Source organism: Bemisia tabaci, chromosome 7 (assembly GCF_918797505.1).
Source record: "Bemisia tabaci chromosome 7, PGI_BMITA_v3".
Taxonomy (NCBI): Eukaryota; Metazoa; Arthropoda; class Insecta; order Hemiptera; family Aleyrodidae; genus Bemisia; species Bemisia tabaci.
In genome coordinates, this window is record NC_092799.1 from 45,040,367 (window position 1) to 45,056,519 (window position 16,153).

A 16,153-nucleotide genomic window follows, 5' to 3' on the forward strand; every position below is an offset into this window, starting at 1 on the left:
TTTTTACCAGTGTAAGAGGCTCGGCTCTTGATTTAAGTTAGATTCTGATTGAATCAAGAGTACTTTTTCTTGTCGATGTTTTTAAGAGTCTGGACTCTAGAGCCAATGTGTTTTTTTTTCCAGTGCACTGATACCGGTTGTCCGATCTCTATGAATGCGCTCGCGTAATAAGCTTGAAGTTCATGTCGGTTTCAAAATGGAACGCTTAGAGTTCCCTCGAGGACTAGGATTACGTCGCGTAAAAGGCCTGGAGACGAACTTCCATTCTAAATACATAAATTCACGAATTAGTCAGAAAACTACGCACCAGAAAATTTGTTTTCGATCTGGTGCTTACGCTTTTTTGAGAATCACCGATTCAATCATTATATTTTGGTGGAAAATGAATTGAAGGGATACATGACGTGGATTTCGCCCTCTCCGAAGGATTGCTGAATATTTGCCGACATTCAACGAGCAGATTTCAGATCGACGTGTTCGACGCTTCTGATTCTGTAGCTTCTGAGCTCTGATCTGTATACTTAGTAACGAAATAAAAAAAATCAGAAACAAATAACAGAAGAGGATAAGCCAACATTTAAAAATTTCAATATCGTAGAAATGCGGTCCCAAACCCGAAGAAAAACGAATTTTTGAATCTAGTAGCTCTCTATTATCTATACAATGATTGGGACCGGAGGTATCGCGGATAATCGAAACTTCGCGGATAAACAAAATTTGCGGATAATCGAAATTCACGGATAATCGAAATTCGCGGATAATCGAAATTCGCGGTTAATCGAAATTCGTGGATAATCGAAATTCGCGGATAAACAGTAGGGGTACATTTTCCTTACCTGAGAAAACAACACATTTAGACATTTGATAACTCTCTTAATAGTCCCTTCACGTGGGAATATATATAAAATAATTAAATGGTAATAAAAAATATTGGATAGCAACAGCCCTGCACACGTCGGAGCGGCCAAACGTGTACACATTTTACAGGGAATTCCCAATTTTTTAAAAGTTTGATCTCAAACTTGTTTGCAATCGGTCGCTCGAAATTTAAAAAAAAAAGTTTCTCGAAGAATCGAAGATAATCCAGAAGCGCAGATAATAGAGATTCTATTATATGCATTTATTATGGTAAAATTAATTGAACGTAAAAAACTTTAAATGATATTTCGGCTGTCATATGATCGTGTCAGTCTTTCCACTAAGAATAAAATTCGTGGGAACAATCCTGTTTAATTGAGAATTTTTTAAATTAACTCGTCCAGAAATGGGTTTCCAGTCGGCTGTATTGTATACAGTATCCTCTCTATTCTAATAAAATCATTTTCAAGACGTTCGATGGACGGGGTGAGAAAGGGAAGTAAGTAGAGTAAGAAGCTGTTTTTGGGAGCGCGCAGCGTCCCGGGGGTTGGGCCGCGTAGCGGCCAAGGGGCGGACCCCCTGGTGGCTGAATGAAATTCGAATCAGCACCGTGTGTGTGAAGGAGCGTCAATTTGAAATTCCCGCGACTATTAAGCCAAAAGGGTGTAGTGCTGCCATCTTGTGGACATATTCAGAAGCAGTCGTATGTCGCTTCGAAAGCTCTCCGTCAGAGAGCAGCACTTAAAACAGATGATTGGTGTTCGCAAGAATCTCACCGTTGAGACTCATGAAACAGCATATTTTGTTTGAGCGTGCTTATCGCTGTCTTTATTTTGTGTCAATTTTCCAATAAATTCCTTTCAAGATGTGAGTATTATAGATTTTCTTCGTATCCTATATCATTTTTTAACTCTTCATTAATGGGTAAATTTCAGCTTTAACACGTAATAATCACTCTAGTTTCTTAGATTTGCCGTTAAACTCGTCTGTTTACCCTGTTGAAGCTTGGACCAAATCTACCTTTTATTAACTGATAACTCCTTAACTATTAACACAGGCTTTATCAGAATTACTTTTCATTTCTTTTTAGTATGTTTTGCCTCTGCTGTCCATTATCTACTAAGAGTACTCTTGATTTTCCGCAACACAAAACAAGATTCTAACCTCATCTAGCCCCCCTATCGCCCGTTGCGTCTGGTCTGATAAAATTATTTTTGTTGTACTAAAAGGCTCCCACTATGCTACTATGCTGCAAGTAGCCGCAAATTAACATCCTTCAGATTAAGGTGATTTGATGGGCGCTATATTTTGTGTCAGAACGGCATGCGATATATCGCATCGATTGTTTCCAGTTTTTCAGCTACTCGTCATTTTTCTCCAAATTTGCGATCGCAATTCTGTTGTCAGGAGACTAAAATACTCACTTACCAATTTTAACACTGAAATCTAACATGATAAAGGCGTGGTTTTTTGAGAAAGAAAACATCGCATTCGATACTGATATCGAAACTGCACTTGAATGCGATATTTTCTCTCTAAAAAAACCACGCCTTTTTACGGTGAATTTCTTTGTTAAAAGTGGTAAGTGAGTACTTTAGTCTCCTGACAACAGAATTACGATCGCAAATTTGGAGAAAAATGACGAATAGCTGAAAAATGGAACCAATTGATGCGATATATCGCATGCCATTCGGACACAAAATATGGCGTTCATCGAATTACCTTAATGCACAATTCAGATGTATGGCAGACTCATCTTTATTCATCCCTGCAGCGCAGCTTATCAGAGTTCATTTCATACACATTAGCTGCCTGATTGTTGAAATTTTGTATTTGCCTACTAGACATGGATGACATACGTTAAAAAGAGGAGTGTGATTGGTCGGCTGTGACTTGTTGCTACTTTATCATGCCTTTTTCAGGTGGAATTGACGACATACTGTCAGAAACTTAAGAGGTGCCTTTAGCTTGTCGTGAGTTCCACCGGAAATAGGAGCGACAGAGCAGCGATAAGACATGGCGGACCAATAACGCTCCGCCTTTTAATCTTTGTCATCTATGTCTACTCGACAAACACAAAATTTCAACAATCAGGCTGCTGAATAGAATCCATATTGACTAAGTTTACGCACTGTTATACTGTGATAAAAGATCATCTGCCGTCATCGTAGCATGGAGAAAATCGATGGTGAAATTACCAGACCTTATTTCTTGGTCTTCGACGTTCCAGACTTCCTCTGACAATTTATTTTTTAAATGAAAGACTACTCAATGTCAATTCTTGAAAATCTCTGCGATTTTTATTCTCTGTGGAAAGAAATCTCTGTGAAAACTTTAAGGAATGATATCAAGTTCTTTTCCTTCAAAAAATCAAATGAGAGTTGAGATTTTTAAACACCGCAATCAAGATTCGTAGTCTGGTAGTTTCACCGTTAAAATAAATTCAAGTCCATGTCTACTCAATATCCTTTTCTCGGCAATTCAATTTGTGGATGATTAAATTTTTTTTCTCCTAAGATAATGATGACGTTTTGCTATCTGTCTACAGGATGACCATTGAGAGTGAAGGGGTGACCCCCACCTACATGAAGTTAGCCCAGATCAAATTTTGTTTAGCCTTGCCTGAGTACGCAAATGACAAAGCATTGAAAGAGCAGCTCTTGCAAGGAATCAAAGAAAACAATATGACTCCATACTACAAGGAGGTGTGTGAGGAATTTGGTTGGCCGGTAGACAACAGGTACGTTAAACTTACTACAAATTTCTTAAAGTAATTATATGGCTTGACTTTCAATACATGCCACAAAGATCAAGCCAGAGAGTTTTCAGTTCACCGATAGAGTACTTAGAGTTATAATGTAAATGGGAGAGCTGGTGCCATGTTCCGCTCAATGAGTTCCGAGCCTGATGTGCGGATCCCTTTTTTGATACATATTCGATCCAAAATGGCAGAGTGGAATACTTAGTAACTCCATAGCCGGGTGTATCGCCAACAATGGATTATGTATCAGAAAAGTGCCTTGGCGCCGCACAGGAATCTCGGAAATTGAGATCTGGAAATTGCTTTAAAGTGGCGCCAGCTATCCCACTTACATTACGACTTTATGTACTCTATGAGTTCACCATTGACAGGTATGAATTCACGTTGTTGAAAGCATTGAATGAAGATCTATTTTTCCACTATTTTCGTCCAATGGACTAAAACTTACATCAGATAAGTTGACAGCAGTTGTTTACTTTTGACTATCACGTGCAGAGGATCTATTCATGTTTCTGCGCATGGTGGTAGCCTTACCTGCAGTCAATCCTTGATGGCTGTGTGATGACTACAAAGTAGTTGCTTTCAAACGGAACTTTGACTGACAACTTATCTGACACGAGTTCCAATTTTCTGGTCACACGATTTAATATATTATTGCTGTTCGATGGCTCCTATAGGTATAACTAGATCTACAAACTCATTTTATTTACTGTGAGGTGGTGAAATGCTTAAGAGGTTCTTACTGTCAAAATTTCTCACGTTTGATGAGACTCAAATAAATTTTTGATTTTTTAATTACAAAAACTTTCAGATTTAACCCCTTAAATACTCAGCATCGGACTTGAGGTTCTGATTTTGTATTCATTGGTTGTCAAACATTCATTACCTATATTGAATATTGCTAGAATTGTTGGAGTCAAAGCAGTCGGTTCCGAGTAAACGATTACAATAGGTAAATTCTGTTTCCTGACTGGCTACCACTCAGTTACAGAAAATCATCTCTTGATTCTTAAAGTCATGGGTCACTAAAGTTTATCTCTTCTGCCGCAAGTATAATGAGCGGAAGGATGAAGAATCTTTTCATCTGCAGGTCAACAATGCCGAAATGCATTCGCATTGCCATTGATTTTGATTGAATGTTAATAATACCATCTGAATAGAGTTTTTCGGTAAACCGGGTACCACATCAATGATATATATTATTATATGGCTGCATCAATCCATAGCCATGAAAAGATTTTGCAAAATGGAAAATAGTCCTTGATCTCCTGTTAATTGAATATTTTCTTTCAGTCTTGTTGAACAAATGACTGCAGCTAATGCCAAAAAAATGGAAGAGTTGGAAAAGGAACACGATAAACATTTGATGGATGAAGAGGACCAAGTGACCGGAATTTGGCAAGCAAAGCTGGACTATCTTTGCTCAATTGGTGACAAGAAGGCTGCCACAGCACTAGCGGAATCCAAACTGGAAGACGCAACCGTCCCAAAGAGCCATCGAATAGAAGCAGTTTTCACACTATTCCGTATCTCATATTTTCACAATTGCAACATCAAAGGCATGAAGGTAGCGATAGAAAAAGCATCAGAACTAATTGAGGGTATTAGCGGTGGTGACTGGAGTGCCCGCAACAAACTCAAAGCGTATGAAGGTATGTACACTCACATCTTAGCCAGTCAAATATTTTCAGTCATTGAAGAAGTGTACCTAATTCTAATCCTTTGCACCATGAGCAAATTAAGGAGGCTAGAGAGAAAATGAGTCCGTTAAGATCTGTACTTTTCTCTTTTTAAATAGGGACTGTGGTATACCTTTTTGTTCAAGGAGCTTGTGGATTCTGATCAAGTACTAGGATCAGTGGCTTCTTTTATGATTGGGTAGAAGCCAGAACAAGATGAATTCAATGTAAGTCTAATTCACAATAGCTTTGTTGCTATAGTGATCAACAATGACAGCCGGCTCCTTAACGCTTGATTTGTGTAGTCCGTATCACACTATCATTTTTATTGTGCTTGCAGGCTGTATTTCTCATTCGCTAGCAATCAGGTCTGCCCAGAGAGAGCGAGAGATGTAAAAAATCTAACCCGCAAAATGTTGCAAATCTGTCTCGTTTATGATTTTAATTGCTTTAAGCTTTCTTTTTTTTTGTAATACCTACGAAGGAATGAAAAGGAAACAACTGATTAAAATTACTTATACATGAAAAAAAATTAGTGAGACTGTTCGTATATTTAGGTTTGACTTTCTTGCATCCCTGTTTGGGCAAACCTGATCACCAGCAATGATAAAAAACTGCTGGGAAATGCGGAAACTTTGAAAAAGCCCTAAGTGGACTAAAACGTTTTGATCTATCCTTTAAGAAAATGAAGCATATTCTCAGATTTTTAAGCGTCGCAATAAAGAATCACATGTTCCAAATTCAACCATCAATATCCTCCTCCCCATCACTGTTGTATTTGACTTTTGAAAAAAATGAGATTCTCTTCCCAAATTCTGATCTAATCTCATTATCTGATGCATGTTTCAGGTGTTTGGAGCCTAGCGATCAGGGACTTCTCAAAAGCAGCCAGCCTATTCGTTGATGTTGTGCCAACATTTGAGTCTTACGAATTGGCCGACTTTGGTACCATCATCCGATACACAGTTCTAGCATGCATGATCGCCCTTCCACGACAAGAGCTGAAGAAGAAATTGATGCACCATGGTGTAATGGCTCAAGCTCTTCACCAGCAGTATCAAGATCTCAAAGAGTACTTCTCCTCGTTTTATGATGGCCGCTATTCTGATTTCCTTATCTGCTTAGCTCGAGTTGAGCTGGAGATGAAGCGTGACCCACTGCTGTTCCCGCATGTCCGCCACTATATCCAAGAAATGAGGTAAGATTTGTTGTGCATACACCAGAGTACCAATTCCCTGCATAGGGAGAATGCGGACATGTTGGTAATTTTAGAGATTAAAGATTAGGTTATGGAGCTCTCAGGACCCAGAAGGGCAGCCAACCCTTGAATTCAAATTATCCAGAATTTCATATTATTCCAATTATGAAAGCCTATCTTAGACTTCTTTGCCTTTTGCGTAAATTTCCTTAGTTTTGCGACAAGACGCTCTTTCAGAAACATCATTGACCATTTTGGATCGACATCTGAAAGTGTAGAATGTCAGTGAATTTTGCAAGTGCTTTTTTTGTGGGAAGATCGGCTCTTTTGGACCCTAAGAGCTCCTTGTTTCATCATGTCCATTTTCTCCCTATCTAGGCGCTCTATCATACATGAGAAAAAAGTTAGATCTGAAGTCATTAGGTACATATCAACTTTTGGACCGTTCAATTCCACAGAATTTAATATCTGTTTTTCTTGCCAACCAAGTTGATGGTCCTGATTTAAATTATTTGACAGTTGACTAACTCATTGTCTCTTGCAAAAGCAAATAGTTTTTCAGTTGTTCTCGATCACAAAGAATTTTTTGAAGTTGGAAGTTAGGATGGCGGTGAGTTTCCTTTATGAACAAAGAGGTATCCTCAATTTATAAATTCTGAATTTATAAGAGTCCAAAATTCAGTTACCACCACATTAAAAAACGGAAACTCCTGAGAATGCCGAACTTCAGGATGTCCTTGATTTGCAAAATGTTTGCATGTTACAGCGAAAATAATTAATAAGTTAATGGGTTAAATCGCAAGTAATTAGTTGAGTCTTCATTAAATCAACAGAAATATCTAACTCTCCTGACATTCTTACAGTAGCATGTAATTTATCAACTCTGATACTATTTTTTCCTTCCACAGATTGAGAGCATACAAACAAATCCTGGCAGCATATCGATCCCTGAGTTTAGACTACATGGCGAAGTCGTTTGGTGTGTCAACTAACTTTATTGAAGATGAAGTTGCCAAGTTTGCAGCTGCGGGTAGGTTACAGTGCAAAATTGACTCTGTCGCTGGAGCAGTAGTAACTAGTAATTACATTAGTGATGCCCCTGAAGTAAGTTTAGATAGGAATATCTTATACCAGCAGACGGTCAAGAAAGGTGATATTTTACTAAATCGTCTCAAGAAACTTGCTAGGGTTATGGATTTCTAAGTTTTGTTTTAAATATGCTGATCCTTTTTATTTTGTATTAGAAAATCAATTGTTCACAATTACTAATAAGAAATGTGCAGAACCAGAATGTATATTCAAAATTCTTTGAAGAGCTTAAAATGAATACCGCCTTTTTAACCCTTTGAACTATCTTTGTAAGACCCAAAAGATCTTTGGTCCCCAAAAATCATACCTGTGCAAAAATTGTTTGGTGGCACTTTACCCTTTCAGATATGATCTGATTGACAACTTAAAAGCCATCCAGTCAAAAATACCGTACTGATTACAATTGTGAAAGAAGCAAAAGTTCAACATTCTGGAGAATTTTTTATTGGATTTCATCAAGTTGTCCAATCATTGAACTGTTTCCGGTGAGCGTTGCTCCATTTTGCTGAAAGCTCTGAAAGCTCCTCTTTGTTTGTAAAGACAGGCAATGGAACACCAGTAGCCGTAAAGGTTTATTTATATCTCACCGGTCACGCTAGAATGACCCTTTATGATTTACAGCTGACCAAAGATCATTTTTCCCCTCAATTACTCGAATAAGGCAGCTATTCAGAAAAAAATCTTGATATTCATTCAGCGAAAGATAATCCTGTAACAAAACTTAGAACAGCCTAACAGTAAATTCTAAGGTTTTGAGTATGCCAAGTCATCAATTTTTCTGCCAACATTTGAAATGTTATTTTTCATGGCTTTTTTAGGAATATTTTCGTCCATCAAATAACAGTTCTATTCTTTTACAATGAAAGTCTTGTCAGGTTTTTTCTCCTGCATTTTTTGTACAATTTCAACTAATATTTTTTAAATTTCTAATCGTTTGATTCAAATGAGGCAAATTAACTTTACCTAAATAACGATCATCAGGAGAAAGTTCATGGACGATCGCCAATGTTTCTTTCAATGTTAATTTTGTAAACATATTATGTACTTTTGTAACAGTGTACTCTCAAATTTTGATACAAAATTAGTATACCCATGAAAATCTAAGCGATTTCATGATAGGAGAAAGAAAAAAAATGAATCTTATATCATGTTATATAAAACGATATCAACTTGAATACCTTTTTTACAGCATCTTTTCAGTTATTTAATCCTCAAGTGTCGATTATGTATCTCTTAGGCTCAACAGCCGCAAGCATCGATTTTGCATGAAATCACTCTTCTTTCTTAAAAATCTGTTTTACATGTTCTTTTACATCGAGTACATTACTCAGAATTGGAAAAGTCAGTCTGCTCTCATTTTTCAAATTTAAATAAATAATATTTTCATTTTGTAATCCTACATACTTAGTTACTCCTCCTGATCAAGTCTATGGTTTATTTTCTATATCCAATATCAGGGAGATTTTTCCATCCCTTAGGTTTCTATTTAAATTTGAAGCAACATTCTGTAATTCAACTATCTACAATGTGCTTACGTTCATTAGTGTTGCCAGCTTTGTGTAGAGCTGTAAATGAGTTGATCCAAAAATTGAACATCTACACTTCGCTATCTCTAGAGAAAAAAGGATAGAGGAATAAATATGTGAAGTTGAACCTTCCATAATGCAATTTTAAGTTGATGGAAGAGAGGAGAAAATTCAGGACTGGTTACTGTTCAGATAATCTGAGTGAAACTATGAATCAGTAGCATGATACATGATGAAGTGTGCTTCATGCAAGTTCTATAAAACAATCCTGTTATTGTGTCGTTTCATACATGCTGTAAACGTAAGTTTCTTTACTTAGTCAGGGAAACTTTTTGTCCAAGGGCCTTTAGCTCAAGTATAGATACTCGATGAAAGGTTCCTCAACAATTTCCAGTAAGATTGAATGTTTTAAGTTTTAAATGAATATCCAATAGCACGTAAAAAAGTAGCGTTCCATTTTTACCTCTGTCCCTCTTTTTTCAAGATGTGGCCTCAAAGGGCAACCAATTTTGGTCATCTTACTAGTATGTTGCTTCAATAGCCCCTCGTAATGCGTTTCCCACAGAAAAACATTTAACACGTTAATTTGCTCCAAAAAAATGAGAAAGTAGTTAATAACTTCATGAAATATTATTTTAGCATTGTATAATAACAAAGATTGCTGGAATGTAATGCTGCATATCGAAGGCGTAAGTCTGCAACCAAGTATCTCGTTTGCGGTGTTTGAAAATCTCCGTTTCTATATTATTATTTTAAAGGAGACCAAATTGACATCATTTCTTGAAGTTTTTACAGAATTTTTTCGCACAGAGAAGAAAAATCAAGGCAGTTTTAAAGAATTGCTGTTGAGTAGTTAAAAAATGTTAAAAAAAATGAAGTATGACAAGAAGTCCGCGACGTGACAACCGAGAAACGTGGTTGCGGACTTAAACCGTCGATATGTTGCACCGACGATTTCCATTTCAGCTTATTAGATCAAAAAATAAATCCTCGAAATTCGAATGAGTCGTAAAGCACCATTACAGCGTCGCAAAATGGTGCCAATTGTGAAAATAGTTTCGGTAAAAATCTGCGGGATTGACATCTGCGATGCCTCTGTAGAAACGTTTTTTGTGGCAGAGCTGGACCATTTCGCAACGCTGCCATGATTCAACACAGCTCATCGGAACTCCACGGATTTCATGATGAACTGGATCGTAGATGCAACGTAGAAAGCCCTTGAGAACTAACAACTGCGACCGATGTGCGTAAGAAAACCAGAGCGCCTGCAATTTTTAGTGTATGCAACACGGACATCCCGAGAACACGAATAGTTGCATCCATACTTAGCCATTGAAAAAGCCGGAGCGACTGCAATTTTTTGCGTTCTTGATAACAAAATGTGTCACTCATTGCACTCGTAAGTCGTCGTTGGACGGAGATAGGGCGGGCAGTTTGAGTATTTAATTAAATTAGAAAAAAAAGCATTAAGTAGATTAATGATAGACAAATAAATAAAATTGAGGCTTTTCATGCGGCAATCACTCGAATCACGTGATCGGCAATTATTATGTACACACTTAAAACTTCTTCTGAATCTTCTCATTTTATTTACTTCATGTAAATATCGCATCCATTAATTATTGACCTACCATATTCCGCATGCGGCAGCGTTGCTAGCAGGCCCGCCACAAAGGGGGAGATACTGGGTCCCTGGTACCGGGGCCCCGGCCCCGTAGGAGGCCCGTGCTGCCCGTGGAAAACCACCCCGAATTCACATGCAACCCTTGTTTCGTAAGAAAAAGTGAAAAATTTCGCAAAAGGTGAATAAATTTTCAAAAAAACGCTGGGGCACTGTAGAATTCTTTTGAAACTTTCAAAGAGGTATACATCTTGAAAAATGTCTATCTACTTTCAAGATTTTCAGTGCAGAAGGATATTTTTAGTAACTGCGTTTCATTTTCTTCCGTCGGCAGATGCTAAGAATCTTCAATCCAAATTTACGACTTTAAATTTTGAACCAAATCTTCTGCTATCGAATACGAAAAATCATGGAGAATTTAAGTTTCATGTTGACCAGCTTCTCGAAAAAAAAATTAAATTTCTAAGGAAGTCTGCAACGTCGCAAATGGAGAAACGTCGTCCCTCATTTTGCCCAAAAACATGTATGTTTAAAATTGAAAGCATTATGACTTTCCTCTCTCAACTTATATTCGTCTGTAACGATGAACAATGGGACGCGTTTGCTACGGCGCCTTGGTACAATTATACAACCTCGACGGATGTCCGTATTGCGTTCAAAAAATTGAAGGCGTTTTGACTCCCTGCTCATACTACCTATTGTGGGATCAACGATATTTTTAGGGTGACAGGTTTTCTTGGATCTCGAAATTCTTGAATATTTCAGATACTTATTTTAAACATAAAAATCCGCGACTTTTTTCCGGCTTATCAGTGTTCTTTGGCATGGTTTCTTATAAAAAGCCATTCTGAGCACGATGCGCAAATTTTAGACTATCACTGCTATCATAGGTCGTGATTTGCGGGATTGAAATCCGCGCACTGGAAAAAAAACACATGCATTGGATCTAGAGCCCAGACTCTTAAAAACATCGACAAGAAAAAGTACTCTTGATTCAATCAGAGTCTAGCTTGAATCAAGAACCAAGCCTCTTAATTTCAGCGGATTTCGTTTTGATTCAAGCAAAAATCCGATTGAATCTAGAGTATTTTTTCTTGTCAATGTTTTCAAGAGTCTGGACTCTAGATCCAATGTGTTTTCCAGTGCGATGCCTTTGTGCAAATATTTTTGGCGGATGATTCGCGGAAATGTGCACCATTTCGCAATGCTGGCAAGGTGTGATACAAGATTCATCCGAATTTCGAGGTTTACTGATGTGTACATGCATTATAGACGACACCACTACACTGGAAAAAAAACTTATTGGATCTAAGTCCAGACTCCTAAAAACATCGACTAGAAAAAATACTCTTAATTCAATCAGATTTAAGCTTCCAGAAGCTGGAGTCCAGACTCTTGATCCAATGTGTGTTTTTTTTTTTTCAGTGTAGAGCCATCGATCGATCGCAGCGGCAAGTTTTGCCGGGAATAGTCAGAGCGCCTGCAATTTTGTGTGTATGCAACACTGACATCCGGAGAACACGAATAGTTGCATCCCGACCCGGCCATTAAAAAAGCCGGAGCGCCTTCAATTGCTTCAGCTTGTGATGGTCAACTGTGTCACTCATTGCACTCGTATATCGTTCTTGCACGAAAGTATTTGATCAAGTAGTTTGATGAAGTATTTTGAGTATTTGATCAAATTGAAAAAAAGTAACGAGTCACTAAAATGTAGTTTCTCATTTTGTTCTTATCTACCTTGAAAAACTCATGTCATGGTGTGTTAGTATTGAAAAAATATTGGCTAATGGTTTCATGTATCATGAGTGTGTGGGAGAGTTTTGCGAAGTGAAAGCTAGGAGGTAGGTCAAAAAAGTTAGAGTCCTCAATAAGTATATCCCTGTTAGGTACTTCTACGTAGAACGCACTAACTACTACATGCATACAACAAGAAGAAGCTGGATTATCTGAGGACAATTGGCTACAATTTTCTACTGAAGAGCTTTAACTCTTGGAAAGTAAATAAAAATGACTATCAAGAACCTCGCACACGAACTTTGTTAAAAACTTTTTAAAAAGGTAAAGACACTCACGTGCGCGTCAATTTTTACGAAAAATTGACGTGCACATGAGTGTCTTTACTATTTTAAAAAGTTTTTGCTTAAAGGTAAGAATTTCTGGTAATAACGTTTAATGGTATATAGTACACTCACACTGACCTCTTTTTCAAGTGACTCTAGTCAAAAACATGTGTTAGATGAGTCAAGTGAAACTATTAGATGCAGTAAGTACGGAAAAGTTGAGCACCTACCACAGTGCACAGTGTCCTAACGTAATGGGGCTTATTGCGACAAGTGCACTTTAAATTCAGTCTGCGCACTTAAAATTAGAAAGACGCGTTGCACCAATGAGACGTTAAAAAAGTTGTCATGTAATTGGCCTCCTGCAGTCCTGCCATTACGCTGCTTTTTGCTCAAATAAAATTCCTTACGATATAAAATGTGTGGTTTCAAAAAGAAAAAAAATTGCAGGTTATGGCTACAAATTTAGGCTTCGGCCTAATTGGGCTGTAAATTTTAGGATTCGGAGAACACTGAGCTGTGATTGTCAATAGTTATGTTCTTCGATAAGGACTCAAAGGTTCGTTAAAACACCCACGGCTTCGCCTGATGCCAAGAGTTTAAAACAAATCTGAGCGCCTTCAAATCATCGTGTATGCAACACGGACAACTACCGAGCAGTAATAGTCGTATTTCTGAATCCCAGGCGCTATTATCATCGTACACGGCCTCAACAGAACGAAAAAGCAGCGATTCGAGCCGCGTGGTAGTTGTGATAAGATTTACACAATGAGCTGAACCTCAAAGAGGTGGAAGGGGGAGGGAGCGGTATGCCTTTGAGGCTTCACCCTGATCAAATGTCAGGCCCACGCTCTAAAGTTTGAAAAGTTCGACTTGCCGCTCACCTCATCGCTGTTGTACTCCTTGTAAATGCCGACAAATGAGTTCACACATCCAGAAAACCACCTTAAACCCGAAGTATGTCAAAGTGTTAATTTTCCCAGAGTTTGATGCTGTCGAACCCTCCTTGTTTTAACATTTTCATCATGCATAGTTCAAGTATGGGAGTTCGAGTCTTGATAAAAACATTTTCTATAAAGCTTTTCTATAAAGATTTTTTTTTTTTTTATCATAACCAATGCATCTATACCTGGACAGGGCCAGATTTACCTACTTGCCGCCCATGGGCCGCCTGTATTTTGCCGCCCCCTTCTCATTCGTTTTGAAACATCAATAAAAACCTTCAGGTGAGCATGCCGGAGGGGGAGGGGTGCATAAGACGCGTTTACCTACTCATATTGGATACATTTTTTGTGAAAGCCCCGTCAACACTACTGGTAAAATTTCACGGAACTTTGCGTGGAAGTTAAGTTCCGTAAACCTACCTCTGTGTGGACAATGTCCTCCATTTATAAGAAATGAATAAAAAAATTATGAAAGAACAAACATAAATGTGGTTGAATAATTTTAACTTATTCCGCCGCCGCTGCGCCTGCGCCGCGATGATAGAACTGTGTTTGGCGCAATGCGTGAAGTATTCCTGCAGTCTTGTAGGCGCTATGCGTTTCACGTCAACCGCTCCTGACCGCACTGTGTTTAACGCAATGGGTGATCCCCCTTAATCCGGCCCTGTACCTGGATTGCATTTTGCAAAAAGGAACCAAGAGCATTGAAATGTTGTTGTAATTGTGGAACTTCTTTGGTGCGGGGAGAAAGACCTGATCACATATAAACATTTTCTATTTTATACGCTAAAAACTGTAAAAGGACAATAGTGTATATTCCATATATTTGCGCAATGACAGTAGTTTTATTGCCAAGGGTGGAATTGCAAAATCTTAGCAACATGGCAATGCTTCTGGTTCCTTTTTGCAAAATGCAATCCACCTATCATTGCTTGAAATTTGCACCAGACGTCGGAGGTTTTCGAGAAATGAATAGGTCAAAGTCAGCTGTCAGAGGAACGCAATCACATTGCTCCGTTGCAAAGTTACACTCGTTGTTGTTCGACAACTTATTCTTAAATTTATTTAAGAATTTGTTTCAACGCAATATTTTCGTCAAAATGACAAAAAAGAGCCTTCCATAAAGGAGCATTTCATAAAGAGCCCGGGGTAATTAATTTAAATGTGGTTTAAACGAAACCTCGAAACGAGAAAATTCTCAGATGTCATTTTCCGCTGCGGAATTCATACCTGGTTTTTACGATATGGAAATGCAAAGTGTACAATTTTACCAAGTACGCCTGCGCTTTTAAATGTAGATAAAATTTGCGATGCTGATTCACTAAAAGCAACTTTGAGCTCAAAATAAAACTTTCAATTTAGGCTCATCACGAGAGGGTTTTATTTCAGCCGCAATCTGGTGCAATCTCCAGGTTTGCTGAGAAAACACCCAGGGATAGGGGCAACAAAAGACCTTTTCATGGAATGCACCTTACAAAAAAATTAGAAGAAAATTTGCAACCGTTCTTAATTGAATAAATTATTATACTTTCAATCAATAATTTGAAGTAAAACTTTGCAATTCAACTTGATCTCTTTGAATGACGTCGATTAATTTCCCATATGAAAATCATACATATCAAAGTTCATTCGTCAAAAGTACAGGGCAATACATACAAGCATTAAAATTATTTAGGCTTGAAGCTAATTCGATTCTCCTGCCCTGATTACATGATGGCAAAAAAAAATACTCGGGAAGTCATTATTAGATTAAAAGATATGAACGTGAAGTTGGAAAAAAAATGTTCCTAGTCAGAAAAACGAATAGGCAAAAAAAAGACATGACAAACATATGCAAAAAAAAGAGACCTATTTCACAGGCATATTAAGAAAATAAAAAAAAAACAGTTAATTCATCTAGTCTTGATGATTAGTGACAAGAATTACGCACTGAGAGAATTGAGAATAGGCTTTACTCACAGATTCCACCGGTGATTCCTTCGAAGACCCCCGTGCTATTTTAAGTATTATCGTTTATTATCGTTTCGAACCGATTAAGTTGTTTCTCGTTACTTTTTCTCTGATGTATTATGCGTCCTAAAGTAGGTACATTGATTTCATAATGAGTTGGAAATGCACGAAAATGACCCGAATTCCGAACCAGAGGCACGAGACCGCGTGAACGCACCTTAATTATAGATGATCGGTTGCCGCTCGACTTTGTTTATACTATGAATCTCCACAGCGCCAGGCTATCGCCGTTTGGCAACATGGGTTCAAGGCCAGCAAATGAAAAGATTGGGCCGGCAATTAGCTCTAAAAACAAGGAGATGAGCTTGTTTCACTTCCAAACGCATTCGGCATTCCCGTCCAATTCTTTAAATGCCCTTTTCCTGTCTCGGTTCAGCTCTCATCGTCCTCAGCGCGGTAACTTACGT

At 38.0% G+C, this 16,153-nt stretch overlaps 2 protein-coding genes across 2 annotated transcripts in view; one reads left to right on the top strand and one right to left on the bottom strand.

Annotated features, from left to right (window-relative positions):
• Nucleotides 1–16,153, bottom strand: part of LOC109039742 (calcitonin gene-related peptide type 1 receptor) — a 164,117-nt gene extending 147,964 nt beyond the window's left edge. Inside the window, exon 1 of the mRNA XM_072302231.1 lies at nt 15,696–16,153. The gene's annotated coding sequence lies outside the window, so the exon portion shown is untranslated. The remainder of the gene's footprint in view (nt 1–15,695) is intronic.
• On the top strand, nt 1,607–8,984 carry Rpn7 (regulatory particle non-ATPase 7). Its single transcript, XM_019055377.2, has 5 exons — nt 1,607–1,725; nt 3,407–3,598; nt 4,913–5,271; nt 6,148–6,496; nt 7,405–8,984. Coding segments are annotated over exons 1-5 (1,197 nt in total). The 5' UTR covers nt 1,607–1,723; the 3' UTR covers nt 7,700–8,984.